Below are 17546 nucleotides of genomic sequence, written 5' to 3' on the forward strand. Positions count from 1 at the left end.
AACTTTTGTGAAACTTTAAAAGAGTTTTGCTCTTGTTACTGATAACACCTGCTATGTACAGGGAAGATGCAGCAGGGTCTGCTTTGTGGTTTGCCTCTGGTTCCTGGTGTACTGTGAATGCTGTCATAGGTTTACTTGTTCTAAAAAAACCCAAGGGGGAATATTTTTTCCTTTCCCCTGCATCGCTATAAAAGAAAGATGTTGAACGAAGGAGGGGGAGGGTGTTTGCCTAGGGTGATTGACACACACAAAGGAACTAACTAACAGATCCACATTCCAGGCTGATGGCCCTCAGAAGACTGCGGAGGGGGGGAGGTGATGAGTTTTTTCCCTCTCCTCGGGAAACAGCAGGCACTTTACTTCTGCCCCGACTCAGGGAGGCTGTGTGTGTGGAAAGGCTCCGAGTTTGCTTTGTTTTTGGCCGGGTCATCTGGCTGCTTCTGGCCCTGGTTTGCCTCCCTTCTCCTGCACCCTGTTCTGTCCCCAGCCCGGACTTGTCCAGATTTCATTGGAGAGGCTTGACCCTTCTGCGAAGGAATCTTTGGGGGAGTCCCGGCCGGAGCCAGACGCCGACAGTGTGAGTTCGCGGGAAGAACCCTTTTTTCCCCTTTTCCCCTTCCCCTTCTTGGTGGGGGGGAGATCTCCATTTTCGGCTTCTCCCGTGCACCGAGGCCCCCACGTGGCGACCGCCAGAGCCCAACAGCGCCCCCTGCTGACCACCACAGAGCAACTGCAGACTCTGCATCCCCAGTGATCCAACAGCACCCCCTTCTGATCGTGGTTAGAATTGCGCCAAAAGGCAGAAAGTACTGCAGTGTTTCCTTTTTGAAGGGGATTTTTGGTACAGGATTATTGTTTAGTTGTTTTTGTGTTCTTTTGTTGTTCTGCCAATACACATATATCCTTTAATAAAGGGTTGTTATTTTTTTTTTCTTTCTCCATACTTCCTCAATTGGAGCCTCTTAATTTCAGATTTACAATTGCTTAAAGGGAGGAGCTTGGTCTTCCTCATAACTCATCCTCCTTAGCAAAACACTTCAGTCTCATGCCCAGTATGCAAACAGGTAGAGAAGCCAGTGTGGAGGTGAGATATTTAATTACTCCTAAATATTACAGTTGTAAAAAATGAATAAGAATTAGCGTATATGCAGAAAAGTTTAACAGATGCTGTCAGCACAAGCAATGCATCTCCCAAAATGCAGGTCATATAAGTAACCTGTGTTAGAATAGAGAAAGCACAGACAAAATTGGTTTTATTTTTTAACTTTTAAAGTTGTCTGTGTTGTGCATTCATCAGCTCTCCCTGCCAAATCTTTGCTGAGCATGATTCAACTTGCTGAACTTCCAATAATCTCCACCTGCTAGCTAGGCATTTTCCCTCTTGCTTGAGTGGAGTTTTTTAACATGCTAACTGTGCAATGAACAAATAAATAGAATAAAAAGGAAAGATGCTGTTCAATATGTGTTTTCTACACTTTAAGTACCAAAGGGACCATTTTATTCCTTAGCCTGATCACTTGCCCAAGGTTGGCCAAGTAGTTGCATTCAGTTGATTGACATTTAGTGACGTTTTCTTGGCTGAAGCATTTTCCTCCAGAAAGACATCTGATTTTATTGGAAGATACTGAGTTTGGTGGTATGCTAAATAATCAAAGAGGAGTGGTTAAGAAAAACCAGGGAACTGTACCTCGTTTCTGACCTGAATTTATCTGCCTTTAATTTCCAGCATTAACTCTTGCTTGGCTTTTACTCTTCCAGTTCAAACAACCTTTTGTAGCTGATATTTTCTCTTCATTCCAGGTATCTCCCAAGCCCATGTATCACTTTAGTTTTTTTTGCACTCTAAGAAATTTGTCTAAGAAATTTCTCTAACACCTCTTTGAAACACGACTGCCAGTGCTGCCTGCTGTCCTGTAGTTCAGACTCAGATGTGCATGCTGTCTCTAGAGGAAAGCTGCCTTCATCCCCCAAATCCCTGTATCCTCATCCCCTGCGTTTATGCCACAGTCCGGCATCAGACATTCAGCCTGGGACAGTGTCCATCCTTTTCAAACAACCTTTTCCTACAGTACGCTTGCCCATTCTGTACCTGCAACTGGTATTATTTGTCCCCAGATATTTGATTTGATTTTTCTCATGTATATAAATATATATACAAATATTTTTTTCATTCATATATATATTTATATTTATACACATGCTATATTTTTCCCTTTGTAAATTAAAGTCACTATTTTATCTATGAGGGAAAGTCAATTGTTGAACACCTCTTATGATTTGAGTTGGAAGGGACCTTCAAGACCATCTCATTTCAACCCCCCTGTCATGGGCAGGGACACCTTCCACTAGACCAGGTTGCAATTAGGGTATTAATTAAATTAATTGTTTCCCTTCAGCTTGCTGCTTTTTGAGCCTAGTACTTCGGTACATGCCATTTTTCTGGACTTTTTTCCCCTCATTTGCTGTAATTCCACCAAAATATGTTGTCCTCTGACTTCCAGACACTGATTACCTGGGTCTGCTGCTATCAAAGTTTCTGTTTAATATATGTTATTTGACAATATCTTGTCACTTATTGACCAAAAAATACATTATCATTCTTGCATAATAAAAAAAGATCACCTCAATTGTTTATAAATGCAGAAGGATGATATTTATTGATCATTTTTTCTTCTTCTGTATCATTGCAAACTCTCTGCATCCAGTTAGTAATTACCTTTGGATTGTTTTTTTCCTTTCTTGATGCAATAAAGTCCTTTAACTGTCAGCTTCGTGTTTGATCTGTGAGTGCTTGGTTTCTCACTCAGATGATTTTGCCTTTCAAATTGTATATTTGCATCTATACCAGTTGCCGTTTGCTGTCTGAGAGGTATGTTTGTGCTTGTTCACCAATACCTTTCTCAACAGGGGAACTCAACCTCCTGTGGAGACCAGCAAATGAGAAGTACTTCAAAGGAAACATTTTTCATTACTTTTTGCATCCTCTTTTTTTTTGTTTTGTTTTGTCCAGGTGTGCTTTCAGTTTTACTTGAACTGGGAATTCAATCACCCAACACTACTGCTCAGAACTGCCTTTGTTTTTTTCACTGCTGCTATTACCAAAAACATTTGAATGCTGTGGCAGATGGTGCAGGTGCAGGACTGAGAAAAGCATTTAATTCTGTACTAACAGTTTTGTGCCTTCGTGGGAGAGTTTTGGAGGCACAGCATACTCGCTTCAGAGAGCCTCTTTGTTTTCATGAGGGTCCTTTGCAGTAAGAAATAATTTTCCCCATGTGCCATAGTAGAAAATTAACTTTGGCTCCAGTGAGATTTCATGTGGTTTTGTTTGTTTTCTTCCTTGCCACAGGCTTGGAAAAGGGAAATATGAGAAAGTCCTTCCAGTGTGGCAGGTAGGTGATGAGGACATATCTTGCCCATGCTGTGGTGGAGACCAGAAGCTCCTTCCCTGCCTTACCTTTCCTTACAAAACCCTCCCCAGAAGTGGGAAGGCTGCTGGGCTGGACATGCTGAGCTATAGCCCTTTGGGATTTGTGATGGAGAATTATACCTGTGGTTTCAGCAAGCCTTGCAGTGACCCCTAGTGCTGGGTGAGGGCAGTTACCATGTAGACTTCATTGGGAGGTGAAATGTTGAGGGCAATATATATACATACATATATTATATGTACATGTACACAAAGCTCATATATTTTAGGAAAGGAGATTCTGAAAAGCATCAACCATCCTGACAGCTCCAAAATAAATTGCTGCCAGGAAGCCAGCAGTGATGGTGTGCTGACCCAGGCGTTTCTCCTATGGGGTGTGCATATGTTTATATGCAATGGTCATCCACTTGTATGTTTTCTCCAGTCTGTTCCTTCTCCATATGTCTCTATACAGCGCAGTTTCAGTAGTTCTGGTTAAATGACCTCTAATGTTTGGATGTTGGGAAATAGCAGGATGAGAGCCTCTGTTAAAAAGTCTAATTGAATAAGTCAATTTGTCAGCATCATATAATTTTTCACTTTCCAGAGCCCTAGTCCTCAAAGGAGCTGAGTGTCATGGGCTTGGCAAGTTTCTGAGGATGCTTAGCATGTTTTTGCTGAAGTCTCCTCTTTGCCTACAAAGGATGGAGACATCTCATATGCTGTGGTAGTGCTACCCTTTTCAGTGCTGAGCAAAGAGCTCGTTGGGCTTCTTGCTCATGCACCATGCCAGGAAAAGTTTTGCTCATCCTGAAAACCATGTGACGATCTGCCTTACTGTTTCTTTTGGGTGAGCTAAGTGGTACTAAATACACAAACCAGTGGAAGGAGTGGAGAAATAAGTGCTGCTAACTTTGTCAGGGAGCCTGCAGCTGCTTCCTACTCAGTCTCTTCCATGCTTGGTATGTCTGGACTTCAGGTCACAGGAAGAAAACATCAGGTTCAGATGATACAGATCCCAGTAATTCTGCAAAATAAGGTGATTTTCCCTGGGGAATAATTGGAAATGAGAAATCAAACCATCTTTGGTGCAAGGAACTGATTTTCTTCTCTAGGGTTTAACTTTCAGTCAACAGCTATTAAATAAGCTAGGTCCTCCTGGTCTGGTTATCACATCATCTTGTCCTAAACACCAAGTTGTCACCTTATCCTGTCCTAAAACCAGTTTGAGTCCATTCCCTCCAGTGAATTCATTCCAATACATACCTTGATATCTAGATTAACTGCTAGTGTGGCATCTCTAAGCTGGAAGACCCAGTGGGAATGATGGATTTGATGTTTTGTCTGTGCCTCTGGGCAGACTCGAGCAATGCTGCATTATTTTGGAGACAGGCTTACCTAGGCATGTGCAGTCATATGTGCATGTGAGAACGAGGAGCTGGGTAGTTCTGGGTGAGGATTTATCTTGTTTGGCATTGACAAGTGAAATACTTGCAGACAACTGGTTTAATCCTGACATATCATTGTTAACTGGATTTGAATGCAATTGTGCAATATAGACAGTGATTTTGTTGGTCTTTATCCCTTGTTTTAAATGGCTCTGTGGAGCAGTGTGTGGGGGCATAAGGGAAAATATTTCTGTGAGTCTATGGAAGAAAAATCTACCTTTCATGGAGCTGTCCCACACTGCAGTTGTGTTTGTGTCATATCCTGAAGAAGAGGTTTTTCAGGTTGGAGATACATAAACTCTTGTTCTGTCTGTAAGAACTCATGGGTTGCTTACAGCAGCTGTACATGGACAGAGGGGCAAGTCTGAGCATCCTCCACGCACCACTGGGGTGGTCCAAACATCCTCCAGCGTGACTGGGCTGGTCCAAGCATTCTTTAACATGACTCAGATGAAAATGTTTTGCTGCTGAATGTGCTTCAGCAGCAATAGCAGGGTTAACAGTATCACATTCTTACTTGCAGGCTGCTTTGGAAATTTGGGTTCCTTTGATGATAAGGTATGATAGGACATGAATCTAGAACTAATTTGCAGTGTACATTCAGGTCTGTATATGTATCTCTACAGAGAGATACAGTGACATCCCTAATGGGTTAAGCAGAATATTCTGGATATCTGGATGTTAATATATATACATGAGTTATGCTGCTGGAATCTATCAATAGTATTTTAACAAAATATTCCAAGGAAAACCTGTGACTATTTGGCAATTAAAAGGTGAAAAAATAAACAAAAAACAAAAAAACTTCCCCTAAAATTCTCTTTTTTTTGTTTGGAAATTTGAGAATGGGTGCATCTGATCCTCAGAGATGCTCTTGCAGCATGGCACGCTCTGCCATTTTGTGGACATGCACAGACAGGCAAATCCGTCTCCGCTTTGGCACTGGGCGCAATTCCTTCACCACAACTGGTATTTTGAAGGTTTCTCCTGCCCCATCTTTTCAAAGCTCATTTGAGGTGCTTGTTCTTACTGGTAAATAAGCTTTGTTTTGAAAGCTTTATGGCTAGGAGCTCATGAGGTCATTGCTTTGGCTGTAACCTTTTCATCTCTCCTTACTCATAAAAGTCTGTAATTGGATTTGGGCACTAATTCACCTAAGTGCTGCCAAAAAACAACTTTGTAAGAAAATAATGTTTTGAAGATAAATATTCCCCATTCATAAGATTTGCTTTTTATTGCTCTCCAGGGAGGATCGGTTATCTGCTGTGTTTGAGAGGTGTAGCTCAGATGCAGAGCTGGTCTTCATCATCCTCTCCATTTTCATCTCACCTGTTTTGTTGGAAGAGACCACATAACCATCTTGGCATCATGAAGACATCACGGGGAGGGCTGAGTCAGTGCATTTTGCGCCCTTTGGCAAATGCTTGGAAAGACTTTCAGGCTTGGATGTGTCACAACCGAATGTCATGGTCCTAGAGACAGTCTTCAGACTGCAAACCCTTGGCAAACTCTACACTTACCAGAGAAAACAACCCAGGGGGTCATGTCCTACAAGATATCCCCCCTCCTCCCTGTGAAGCTGCTGTAGCTCACAAAGGGTACAGGAGGCTGCATGTCACAGGGACATGCTGTGAATGCTTCTAGACATGAGCAGAGAGTTTTGGGACATATCCCAAGTGGTTTCTGGACTGGCATCTTGCAGCTTTTGGCTTTCAGTTTGCTGGACCCGTGCCTTCAGGATGGGCTTTCCCTCCTCCAAATGGTGTGGCTGTGCCTCTGCTGGCCAGCTGCTCCTTGTCTTGTGTTATGTGGTACTTTTGAAATGCTGGGCTTTACTGGTGCTATGGGATAAACTTGGAAGACAGCATTGATATAATTTGGTTTGGCGCCTTAATTGCCTTGCAGCTCATCTCCTTCTGTTTCCTTACTGATTTTCAATCCTTTCTGTCATATGCTTGGAGTTACAATAAACTGCTTGTTTCTCTTCTGGCTACAGTTGTCATCCAGCTTCCTTGTTGGATGAGAAACAAGGGAACAGCTCCTTAGGAGAAAGGCAGACTCTGTAAGTTGTTCATGTTCCTCTTAGAACCACTGGATTCCTGACTTTGTCCAAACAGGTTCAAAAGTGCTGGGATTCCTGACCATGCTGGGATCTCACCTGAATTTAGGCACGTAGCAGGCATTTGGACCCCTCCTCATTGACAAGTATTTTCAAGTCAGACATTACAGTTCAGTGTGGAGATCATGTGAGTAAAGGTGGGACCTGTGTGTGGGCTGATCACTCAAATTTCCTGCCCTAGGAGAGGCATGGACACATTGGGACATGATTTGTTGCATCTCCGTGTAGAGGTCTAGAGAAGGTTGAATGATTCCTATCTGAGGATACCCGTGTCCTTTCCCTGTCAGCTCTGCAAGGAGCCCAGAGGGACCAGTTCACATGTGGACTTGGTCAGATATGGTAGGTTCTTTAGGAGTGATGAAGTCAACCCAGGTGTCCAGGGGGAGAAGGGTGGATCATAGCAAGCATCCCCTCTGCTGTCACTCTGCATGTGCAGGGGGGAGATCAGTGTCCAGCACTGGTGTGAGGGCTTGCTCCTGGACCCTACAGATCACTGACCCTTCCAGGGTAGCAGTGGCAGGGGGACAGTGGTGGGTACCTGGCATCCAGCCAGAGTCAACCCACTATACATGCCCACACAGATCCAGGCTCCGCCCTCTCACAGCTACTGTGAAAAAATTGACTCTGTCCTGGGCGAAACCAGGACACCCTCCCACTGGGAGTGACCTGGTCTACATGGTGTATGCCCCATATACTGTATGTCCCTCCTGTCACTCACCAGATCTAACCCTGACATCCTTTATGTGTCCACCAAACACTTACGAACAAGTTGGAGTGCCCCCCTAGGAACCCCAAACTAGGGAGATTTCTTCTCCCTGCCCCCAGATCCTGATAGATTCCATCCAGAGTGTGTAGGTATAGTATTGCTTTCAGAGAAGATTTCTCATCTGACAAACCAGCTTTCCATATCCCAAGGGTCTTTCCAATACTTTAACAGCTAAAACCACTCACTGTCAAAGAGCTAAGGTTTACTTGAGTATAGGTCACAACGTATTGGGAGTCAGATCTCCACTGCTGAGTAAAAAACTTTTTTTTCTGTGACTTCCAGTGAGACGTGTGGTGCATTAAGGCATGGACTCAGGCATGGGGTGAAAAACTGAGACAAGTTTATTCAAAGGTCACAGCCTTTTATAGCCAAACACAAACAGAAAACATTCCCTATAAGGTAAAAAGTGTGACTGCAGCATCCGATTGGCTGCTAGCTGTTACCTGGGGAGATGGCAGTTTTTTGGAGCTACAAACTCATTCCTGTAATGAGTTGCTCTGTGCTTTGCAGAGGTCTGTTTTTTTCCAGACCCTATTTCCCACAGACACAGTCTTTCTGTGGCCTGTTTTTTGTTGCATTTAACCCAACTGACAATGACCATCTCCATGGACTGAGAGGACAAACTGCTGTGGTCACCTGTAACTCCTTCAGCATCACTCCCATGTCAGAGTTAAGGCCACCATTGACCAAGGAAGGCAGATGAGACTGTTGCCATCTCCAAAGCACTGGAAAGGAGAGGTCTGGACCAAGGCTGGTTTATCTCCCACACAGGTCACCACCTCTCAGGTTCTTGCAAGGTCCAAACCTAGCCTCTGGCAGTAGAGGACTGTCATGGTACAGAAATTGTGTGAACAATTTGTATTGCATTTCTGAGACCTTTGCCTTGGCACAGCTGGGTGCAGATAGTAAGAAAAATACTGCGCCACTAATATGGCTGCAGGCCTTGTGCCAAGGCAAAGGAGGAGCTCTCTTGGCAGGTGAACAAGTTTTGTGGACACCTGCTGTGGGCCAATTAGTACTGTACAGTGCAGTGTGTTTTCCTTGTGTATCCAATGTAATAATAATAATAATAATAATGTAGCCTGAGAAAGAATCACATGTCTGTGTGTGATAAGCAGTATATAAGCTGTCTTTTCTCTAATAAAGCTGACATTTTGCCAACCATAATGGTCTAAGAGCACTTTGTCCATGCCGATATCTGGTGCCCGAACAGGGACTGGGAGTCCTACTTCGTTGAGTTCTACGGGATGTAAGGCGAACGGGAGGAGCTGAGGGAAGCAGCCGTTGGAGGTGGCGTTTACCCCGGTGCCACGAATGTAAAGCCATGCGCATGGTACAGAGGAACCTCACCTTGCCCAGGTGAGTCGACTGTGGGAGGAGAATCGGGGCCCGCGCTGTGCACAGAGGACACGGCGGTGGAAACGCTCCTCCGATTTATGATCTCTCTAGGAGAGTTTAACAACCGTTAAAGGGTTAATAGACTGGGCTAGAGCGAAGAATTTACTGCCCACTGCTCGAGCCGCTTTTCAGGTGTCCACAAGGGACGCTATGATGGAACTGTTTTGGGACGGGATCTCTAAGGGATCGGAAGATGCTAGAAAGTATCCTATAATTTGGCGTCTGGCAGTTGAGTCGCTGCGAGAGTTACGACGGGACTACGGTGAGTCCCCGCCCCCATCGGTCCGCTTTAGGGGAGATCCCAGTACCTGTGGCTACAAAGTTGAGAACGCTAGAAACCTTAAAGGCAACGGGATCACCTCTGTGTAGCACTGTGCATGTAACAGCAGAAAGTGTAGAGGGTGCAGGAAAATCAGTATCGGCGGAGAATAAAACTGGAGCCGTGCCAACGGCACCGCCCTCTACTGTGGCTACGCGGTCAGCAGTGGCGCTCCTCACCGTACCTGCTCTGGCCGCTGAGTCAGCGGTTACTATTGCGCATGTGTTGCCTGGCAGGAACCTGCTGACCCATAGAAAGAGGAGATCACACTGGAACAGGTTTCCTGGTAGGACTTGTGGTCCTGTGGGGGACCCATGCTGGAGCAGGCTGTGCCTGAAGGACTGCACCCTGTGGAACAGGACTCATGCTGGAGAAGTTCGTGAAGAACTGTAACCTGTGGGATGGACTCATGCTGGAGAAGTTTGTGGAGAACTGTCTCCCATGGGAGGGACCCCATGCCGGAGTGGGGGAAGGACTCCTCTCTGAGCAATGGCAGAAACAACCTGTGATGAACTGACCATAATCCCCATTCCCCATCTCCCTGTGTTGCTGGGGAGGGAGGAGGTAGAGCCTGAGAAGGAGGGAGGGATGGGAGGAAGGTGTTTTTAAGATTTATTTTACTTCTCATTCTCCTGCTCCAATTCTGTTAGTAATAAATTTAATTAATATCCCCACTTTGAGTCTGTTTTGCTCGTGACGGTGATCGGTGAGTGACCTCGTCCTTATCTCAAGTCATGAACCCTTCCTTATATTTTCTCTCCTCTGTTCAGTTGCAGAGGGGAGTGATAGAGCAGCTTTGGTGGGTACCTGGCATCCAGTCAGGATCAACCCACTACAGTTGCATTTCAAAATTTCTTCTTATGCGGAAGATGCTCCCCTGCCCTTTCTGCTGCCTTTCCTCTGATGTTATGGAAATAGAAATCAATACAATAAATGAGACCAAAAGTTCTTAAAATGCAAATTTCCTGCCCAGAGGCAGCAGGAAAGTGAATCCCATTCAACTTGGGGAGATGTATATATAGCTGTGGGTATAAATATAGGGATTTAGTGGCAGAATAAGTGTTTATGGCAATCCAAGTCGATTTGGTCAAAGATTGTCCTTTCAGTGGGAAATTTATTGCTGCACACAATGCCTGGATGTCTCTTCTGAGCCTTTCCTAAATCATGGGATTGAAAGATTTCATTGTGACTAATAGAAATAGTGAGAGGATCATGGTCTCCACACTTGCAGCCACATGATGCTGCCCCCGGTGTCCATGTCTCCCAAGGTTATTCTGCTTTCCCCTTCACCTGCTGGTACCACTGTGGAGAAAATCCTCGTTGTCTTGATTTCTTTTTAATTCTCTTTTTTAATATATAGTTCCTGTAATGTATGAGCAGAGAAACCACTGATAAAGCTTCATTTCTTCCTGCTTTTGTGACCCACTTGATTATTTCATTTCTCATTGTATATTCTTCTGAGGTACTTTGTCTGAATGGAAAGAAAATATGTATGCATATAGAAGCCATTTGTTTCCTTTCGGCTAGGAAAAATAAAACCCCTGACTGGGCAAAATAAGCAGGTATCACAGAAGATATGGATTGCTTCTGCTTGCTGGTCCTGGGGAGGGAACCGCCAGCACTTCCTCCATCATGCGCCTGTGAACGACATTATTCCTTAAAGCTGGTGGGCTGTGTATGCCTTTGTTTGGCCAACCTTCCTCTTGGGGCTATGAATAAATGCAACATAAAAGCTATGTTCCTCAAGTTAGAGTTGCTGCATGTTTATTAGATAAGGATGAGAAGGTTTAGGGTTGGTAGTTGCATGAACATGATTTGCAGGAGCAGTGGGAGAGATGAGACACTCTGTTCTGTTGTTTCATGGTTGTTCAGCAACATAATGCCCCGGGGATTAACCCCTTCCTTAGATGGCATTGGGGCAATTTGCTGACAGTCAGAGCATGACATGATTATATCTCTAGCCTGATTCATTGTAATTTGGAACTTGTCTCTTTAATGAGCGTGCATTTTGATGAAAGAATTGGTGGGAAAGTTTGGCCTGCTCGAGGGTTTTGGGAACCGTAGCTATCACAGCGGCTGCATCTGCTCTTTGATTATCTTCTGTTATGGGTTCTAGAAGTTCTGTGTGTGAATGGATGTACATTATGTAAAAGTTAAATTTCCTGTGATTAACAAGGAACCATATGGTGCGTATTTCTGCAAATAAATGAGGATTAGTGACATCTCGAAGGAAGGAGGCTTCGAGACGTGAAACCAACCATGTAGCATAGCATGAATTAGTAACAATATTCATAGACTGATCACAAAATAACTCAAATGCCATACAGATAGTAACAAGTTCTAAAACTTGTAAAGAACCTTGGTGTACCAGGGTGAATTTATGCTGATACTTTTGGTCTGTGTTTGGCCCTGCCACCTGTGAAAACTTTGCTCTTTCCCTGCCAAGTTATGGGAAAACAAGCACTGATAAATGGGAAAGTTGTCCTTGAAGAGAGCTTCTTGTATAAACTGTTTTAATTGGTCTTCTGTGATTAGTTAATGACTTGTCAAGGGCATTTGAAGGAGATTTTGATGAGGAGGGGAGGAAGGCTCGCCCCTAGACTCAATTAAGGAAGACCCCCAAATCATACTGCGCGTGCGCGAGGGGATTTCCGAAGTCCTCACGCATGCGCAGAAGAGATGCACTTACATAACCGGGAGGTGGGACTGAGGGTCTCTGGCTGGGCGGTGCTGGCCACACCTGGGAGGTTGTGGTCACTCAGTTAATTGTATAAAAGTAGATAGTGCTTTCTTGGAGAGGAGTTAACTTCACATCAAGGATAAAGTTGCCTTTCGGCGGGGACACCTGCCAGTTTGTGAACTTACTGACTCTCCAAGGATGCCGCTTCTGCTATGGGTAATTATAGGCACGCTAGGTCGGTAAGATAACTTTATGGGCAACAGCTGGGTAACTGGGGCTTATTTCTCTCCTCCTTCCTCCCTTTTGGGTTTGTTTGTTTTGTCGGCCACTCTCTTGGTAATAAATCTTGGTTTTTGTTAAGCTTTCAACCGTGTCGTGGTTTCAAGCTTCAGTATATCCTCGAACCTCCTCCCTAATACACTTGGTCTAAGGTCTGTACCTGATTGTCCCATTGTCCTGTGACAGGATTTATCCATGTCACAGCAGCCTTTTTTGATCGTCCAGATGCATCGGTGAATACAGTGACTCCTGTTGCTGGTTGTGGCTTGCAACGACGTGTGACCATCAGAGGTAGATTCCCTATTTCTGCCCAGAGTTTGTGTCTTGGAAAGTATATGGAAACATTACCATGGTAGTCTGCCAACACAGTCTGAAATCCGGTGTCCTCTGCGAGAAGCCAGTACAAGTTGTCTTTGGTTGCTGAAATGTGGATGGTCTCGGGGTCTTGTTCATTTATCTCTTGTAGTTGTTCTGTACCTTTAAAAACAATCTTAGTAAACATGTCAATAACAGTTCAGTCAGTTTTTGATGAAAAATGGGCAGGAATAGGTATGAATCTGCAGTTTTTCTCTAGTCATGTCCAGGATTGCTCAAAGTTGGTTAATACTTTGAAGCAATAGTAGTAAGTCATTTCATGTTATAGTGTCTTTTACTTCAAAGTTGAAGGTTTAGGGATGATCCTTCGCTGTGTAGTCCTCTTTCTATCAGAGATTTGTTCTATGGTTGGGTCGGTTGAGTTTTTTTGAGTGCTTTGCAGTCCCATTTCTTGAATGATATTGGTTAGGGTAATCATAATCAGTTTTAATTTAGTCTCTTTAGGCAGTTGGGATTTACCATTTTTGCTATTTTTGCATTTTTACTGACATTATGTACACTTTTCTATGTTAACAAATATTTTGAGAATGTTTGAATGTATTAATTAACAAACAGTGAGGATGTTTAAAATTCTAAACTCGTTACTTGAACAACGTCGTTACAATAATTGCATCTATGTGGATGTATTTGAGAATCTAATAACTTTAACAACATCTAACAACCTTTATCTTTAACAATTCAAACAAAGCCACTGGGGAACTGATGAAAAGGTAGGAATAAGACACTGTGGCTGTGGAGCCGAGTTGCGCAGGGGGCAGTTCAGCCAGCTGCTTTGTAGGTAGGGAGATTCTGAGCAAGGGATGAGAGGGGTTTTTTTGCCTTCCCCCTCACCATAAGGCAAAACTACCTTTTTCTCCAACCAAAAGGTTAGTAGGAAAGTTTTGACAGGGACAGGGCAGGAGACAATAAAATCTGTCTCCACCCAGTTACTAAGCAACAAACCATTGCTATTATGTTTGAGGGGTAACATGCTATCTCTTCCTTTGCAAAGGCAGTTTTGCAAGAAGTGCTTTTTACCTTTTTCTTTAAATAAAAAGTAAGTTGTAAAATCCCAGTTCTTTAAAGCTCCACTCTTTTCCCACTCTGAGACAGGGGCATAAAACATGAAAATCCATTCTTCCCTAGCTTTGAGAGACTGATAGTTTTGTGAAAGGCTTTTTGTTAACAGAGAGGCTGTGTTTAGTTGTTCCTCCACTAGTGGATGTAAATGCAGCAGCTCTGTGTTAAGGAAAGGCCATTGTCTCATCCACATAAGGCTATCTGGTTTTTTTTTTGGGTTGCCTGTGGATTTAGCTGCAATAGAGTTGCTTTTAGGAAAAATCTGCTGTTAACTGACTCTCCCCTTGGCTAAAGTAGTCTCTGCTCTACAGAGTCAGAGACAGGGTTATTGTCTGGGCTATCGATGCTATTATATCTTTGCTTTGTTTCAGGGGTGTCAGTTTAGGAATACTTGCTAAACAGCTTTGTGAAGTAGAGACGTCATCTGTTCTGCTGTTAAGAATGTTTGATATTTCTGGTTTTGCCTCCTGTTCTTGCTGTTTAGTTCGGGTAGAAGGCAATTTATGTGTGTTTGTGTCTTGAATGGATTTAGAGGTGTGTACGGCTATCTGTGTTATTTGCTGCAGCCCAGTGGGGCACTTCTGGGCTTGTACTGTGAGAAACTTGTCTACTTTGCTTCATCAAAGCATCTGCAATAATGGTTTGTAAAGGGTTATCTGCGGCTGAATTTGCAATCACTTGTTTGTTTGCTAATTGTTTCAGTTTGGTTTCCCACATTGTGTACTGCATATCAGTGCCTACCAAGCGAAATAGCATTCTGAAATCGTGAGAAGCAAACACTTGGCTCAGGACCCCCCCAAGCATCTCCACCATTCCCCCCGGTAACACAAAAACACTTTTTAAAGCAACATCATCATCATCATGGCTAGGCTTCGCGAATGAAAATTTGGGAACGACTCTACCCATGTTTCTTGCAAGCATGTTGGTGGCTAAAAAGGTCAATACGAGAAAGGCATGTCCGGTTGCAAAAGACACAACAGAAAGACTCTTTAGATGGTATATTCTGCAAGACTCGATTCTTTCTGCGTTGTCTTTTCTCCTCAAGGGTGATCCTGCGTGCTTTCTCAAAAGCATCAGCAGCGTTATAGATGGTGTGTCTCCAGGCCTCCCGACTGGAGGTCAGAGTAGACCAGTTACGGTGATCAATATGCCCGAGGTTGAGTTGTTGCTTCAGGGAGTCCTTGTATCTTTTCTTCGGGGCTCATCTCTTGTGGCAGCCGGTGGCAAGTTCACCATAAAGCATGATCTTAGGGAGGCAGTGGTCCTTCATCCTGGAGATGTGCCCTGCCCATCGCAGTTGCGTTCTCAGTAGCATGGCCTCAATACTTGTGATTGCTACCTGTTCTAGAACAGATGTATTGGTCACATAATCTGACCAGTGGATGTTTAGGATTGTACGGAGGCAGTGTTGATGGAAGCATTCTAGGAGACGCAGGTGGTGGCAGTAGATGACCCATGATTCAGAACCATATAAAAGAGTAGACAGCACTATGGCTCTGTAAACACTGATCTTGGTACTTTTCTTCAAGTGTTTATTACGCCATACTCTTTTACAGAGTTTTCCAAAAGCGCTACATGCCTTTGCTAACCTGTTGTATATCTCCCCGTCAATCTTACCATCTGAGGAGATGAGACTGCCTAGGTAATTAAACCGTTGGACTGATTTGAGCTCTGATTGGCCGATGGTGATGTGGGGATGATGGAGGACTTCCTGAGGCGCAGGTTGATGGAGAAGTTCTGTCTTCTTTAAGCTGACTTCCAGCCCAAAGAGCTCAACAGCATCTGCAAAGCAGGATGTTAAACGCTGCAGGGCTGCTTCTGTGTGGGCAACAAGGGCGGCGTCATCAGTATAAAGCAGCTCCCGGACAAGATGGTTTAGGGTCTTGGTGTGGGCCTTCAGTTGCCTTAGGTTGAATAGGCTTCCATCAGTACGATATCGAATGTAGATACCGTCCTGATCATCGAGGTCTGCCGTGGCCCTTTGGAGCATCATGCTGAAAAAGACTGTGAATAGGGTAGCAGCAAGAACGCAGCCTTGTTTCACACCATTCTTTATTAGAAAGGGCTCAGAAAGTGTGTTGCCATATCTGACTTGGCCGTGCTGATCCTCGTGAAGTGAGATGATCATTTTAAGGAACTTGGGGGGACATCCTAAATGTTCCAAAATCTGCCAAAGACCTTTTCTGCTCACAGTATCGAAAGCCTTGGTGAGGTCGACAAAGGTTACATAGAGACCTTTGTTCTGTTCCCTACACTTCTCTTGCAGTTATCTGAGAACAAATATCATGTGTGTAGTGCTCAGAAGCCACACTGACTTTTGGGTAGAATTCCTTCTGCTATAGCGGGCATTAGTCTGTTCAGGAGTATTCTAGCCAGGATTTTGCCAGCAATGGAGAGCAGAGTAATACCACGGTAATTTGAGCAATCTGATTTAATTCCTTTCTTCTTATACAAGGTGATGATAACTGCATCACGAAGGTCTGAAGGTAGTTCGCCTAGTTCCCAACAGCGCGCCACAAGCTCATGAAATTTAGCATGGAGTGCAAGGCCCCCATGTTTCCAGACTTTGGGTGGAATTCCATCAACCCCAGCTGCCTTGCCGATTTTCACCTGCTGTATGGTCTTGAGGGTTTCTCCTAAAGTGGGGGCAGTATCCAATTCGTATTTCACCGGTTGTTGTGTGATGGACTGAATTGCTGAGTCTTGGACTACACGGTTGGTACTGAAAAGAGTCTGAAAGTGTTCAGACCATCGATTCAGAATGGAGGTTTTATCTGTCAGAAGCGTTTTACCATCTGCACTGAGTAGTGGGCTTTGGACTTGGTATGTAGGTCCGTATGCTGTTTTCAGGGCCTCATAGAATCCTTTGTGATCCCCTGTATCTGCACATAGTTGAGTTTTTGCAGCTAGATCGGTCCACCACTTGTCCTGGATGTCACGGAGTTTCTGTTGGAGCTTGCTGCATGCAAGACGAAAGGCTGTTTTTCTTGCGTGACAGGATGGCAGTGCAAGGTGTGCTTGGTGGGCAGTTCTCTTCTTCCTCAACAATTCCTGGATTTCGTGATTGTTTTCATCAAATCAGTCCTTGTTCTTCTTGTGGGAGAACCCTAAGGATTCTTCAGAGGATTGCAGGATGCTGCTTTTAATATGGTGCCAAAGTGTTTCAGGTGAGGGATCTATAGAATCTATGGAATGGTTTTCGAACCTAGTTTGAAGATTTGCCTGGAATCTGTCTCTCACTGTGGCTGATTGGAGATTGTTAACTTGGAGTCTTCTCCTTGGGATACTTCCCCTTTTGGGTTTGAATTTGAGATTGAAGTTGAGTTTGCAGTGCACAAGCTTATGGTCTGTTTGGCATTCTGCGCTGGGCATCACGCGGGTATGGAGGACATCGCGGACATCCTTCCATCGCGCCAAGACATAATCAATGAGGTGCCAATGCTTAGACCTGGGGTGCATCCAGGTTGTCTTCAGACTATTTTTCTGCTGAAAGATAGTATTAGTGATGGTAAACTGTTTCTCCGCACAGAATTCTAGCAGAAGTTGACCATTATCGTTGCAGTTTCCAACACCATGCTTTCCTAATATTCCTTTCCATGCTTCAAAATTCTTACCTACTCTGGCGTTGAAATCACCAAGGATAATGATCTTATCATCTGCAGGGACCTTTTGGGTAAGGCAGTGCTGGTCGGTGTAA

At 44.2% G+C, this 17546-nt stretch overlaps 1 protein-coding gene across 1 annotated transcript in view; it reads left to right on the forward strand.

The window, feature by feature from the left end:
- Nucleotides 1–17546, forward strand: part of LOC113960783 (CBP80/20-dependent translation initiation factor-like) — a 196488-nt gene that overhangs the window by 36666 nt on the left and 142276 nt on the right. The window contains 1 exon segment of the mRNA XM_027670535.1: nt 3350–3392. Within this exon segment, the coding sequence (XP_027526336.1) occupies nt 3350–3392 (43 nt within the window).

The sequence above is a fragment of the Neopelma chrysocephalum genome, unplaced genomic scaffold (genome assembly GCF_003984885.1).
Source record: "Neopelma chrysocephalum unplaced genomic scaffold, ASM398488v2 Primary Assembly neopelma1_96887, whole genome shotgun sequence".
Lineage (NCBI taxonomy): Eukaryota > Metazoa > Chordata > Aves > Passeriformes > Pipridae > Neopelma > Neopelma chrysocephalum.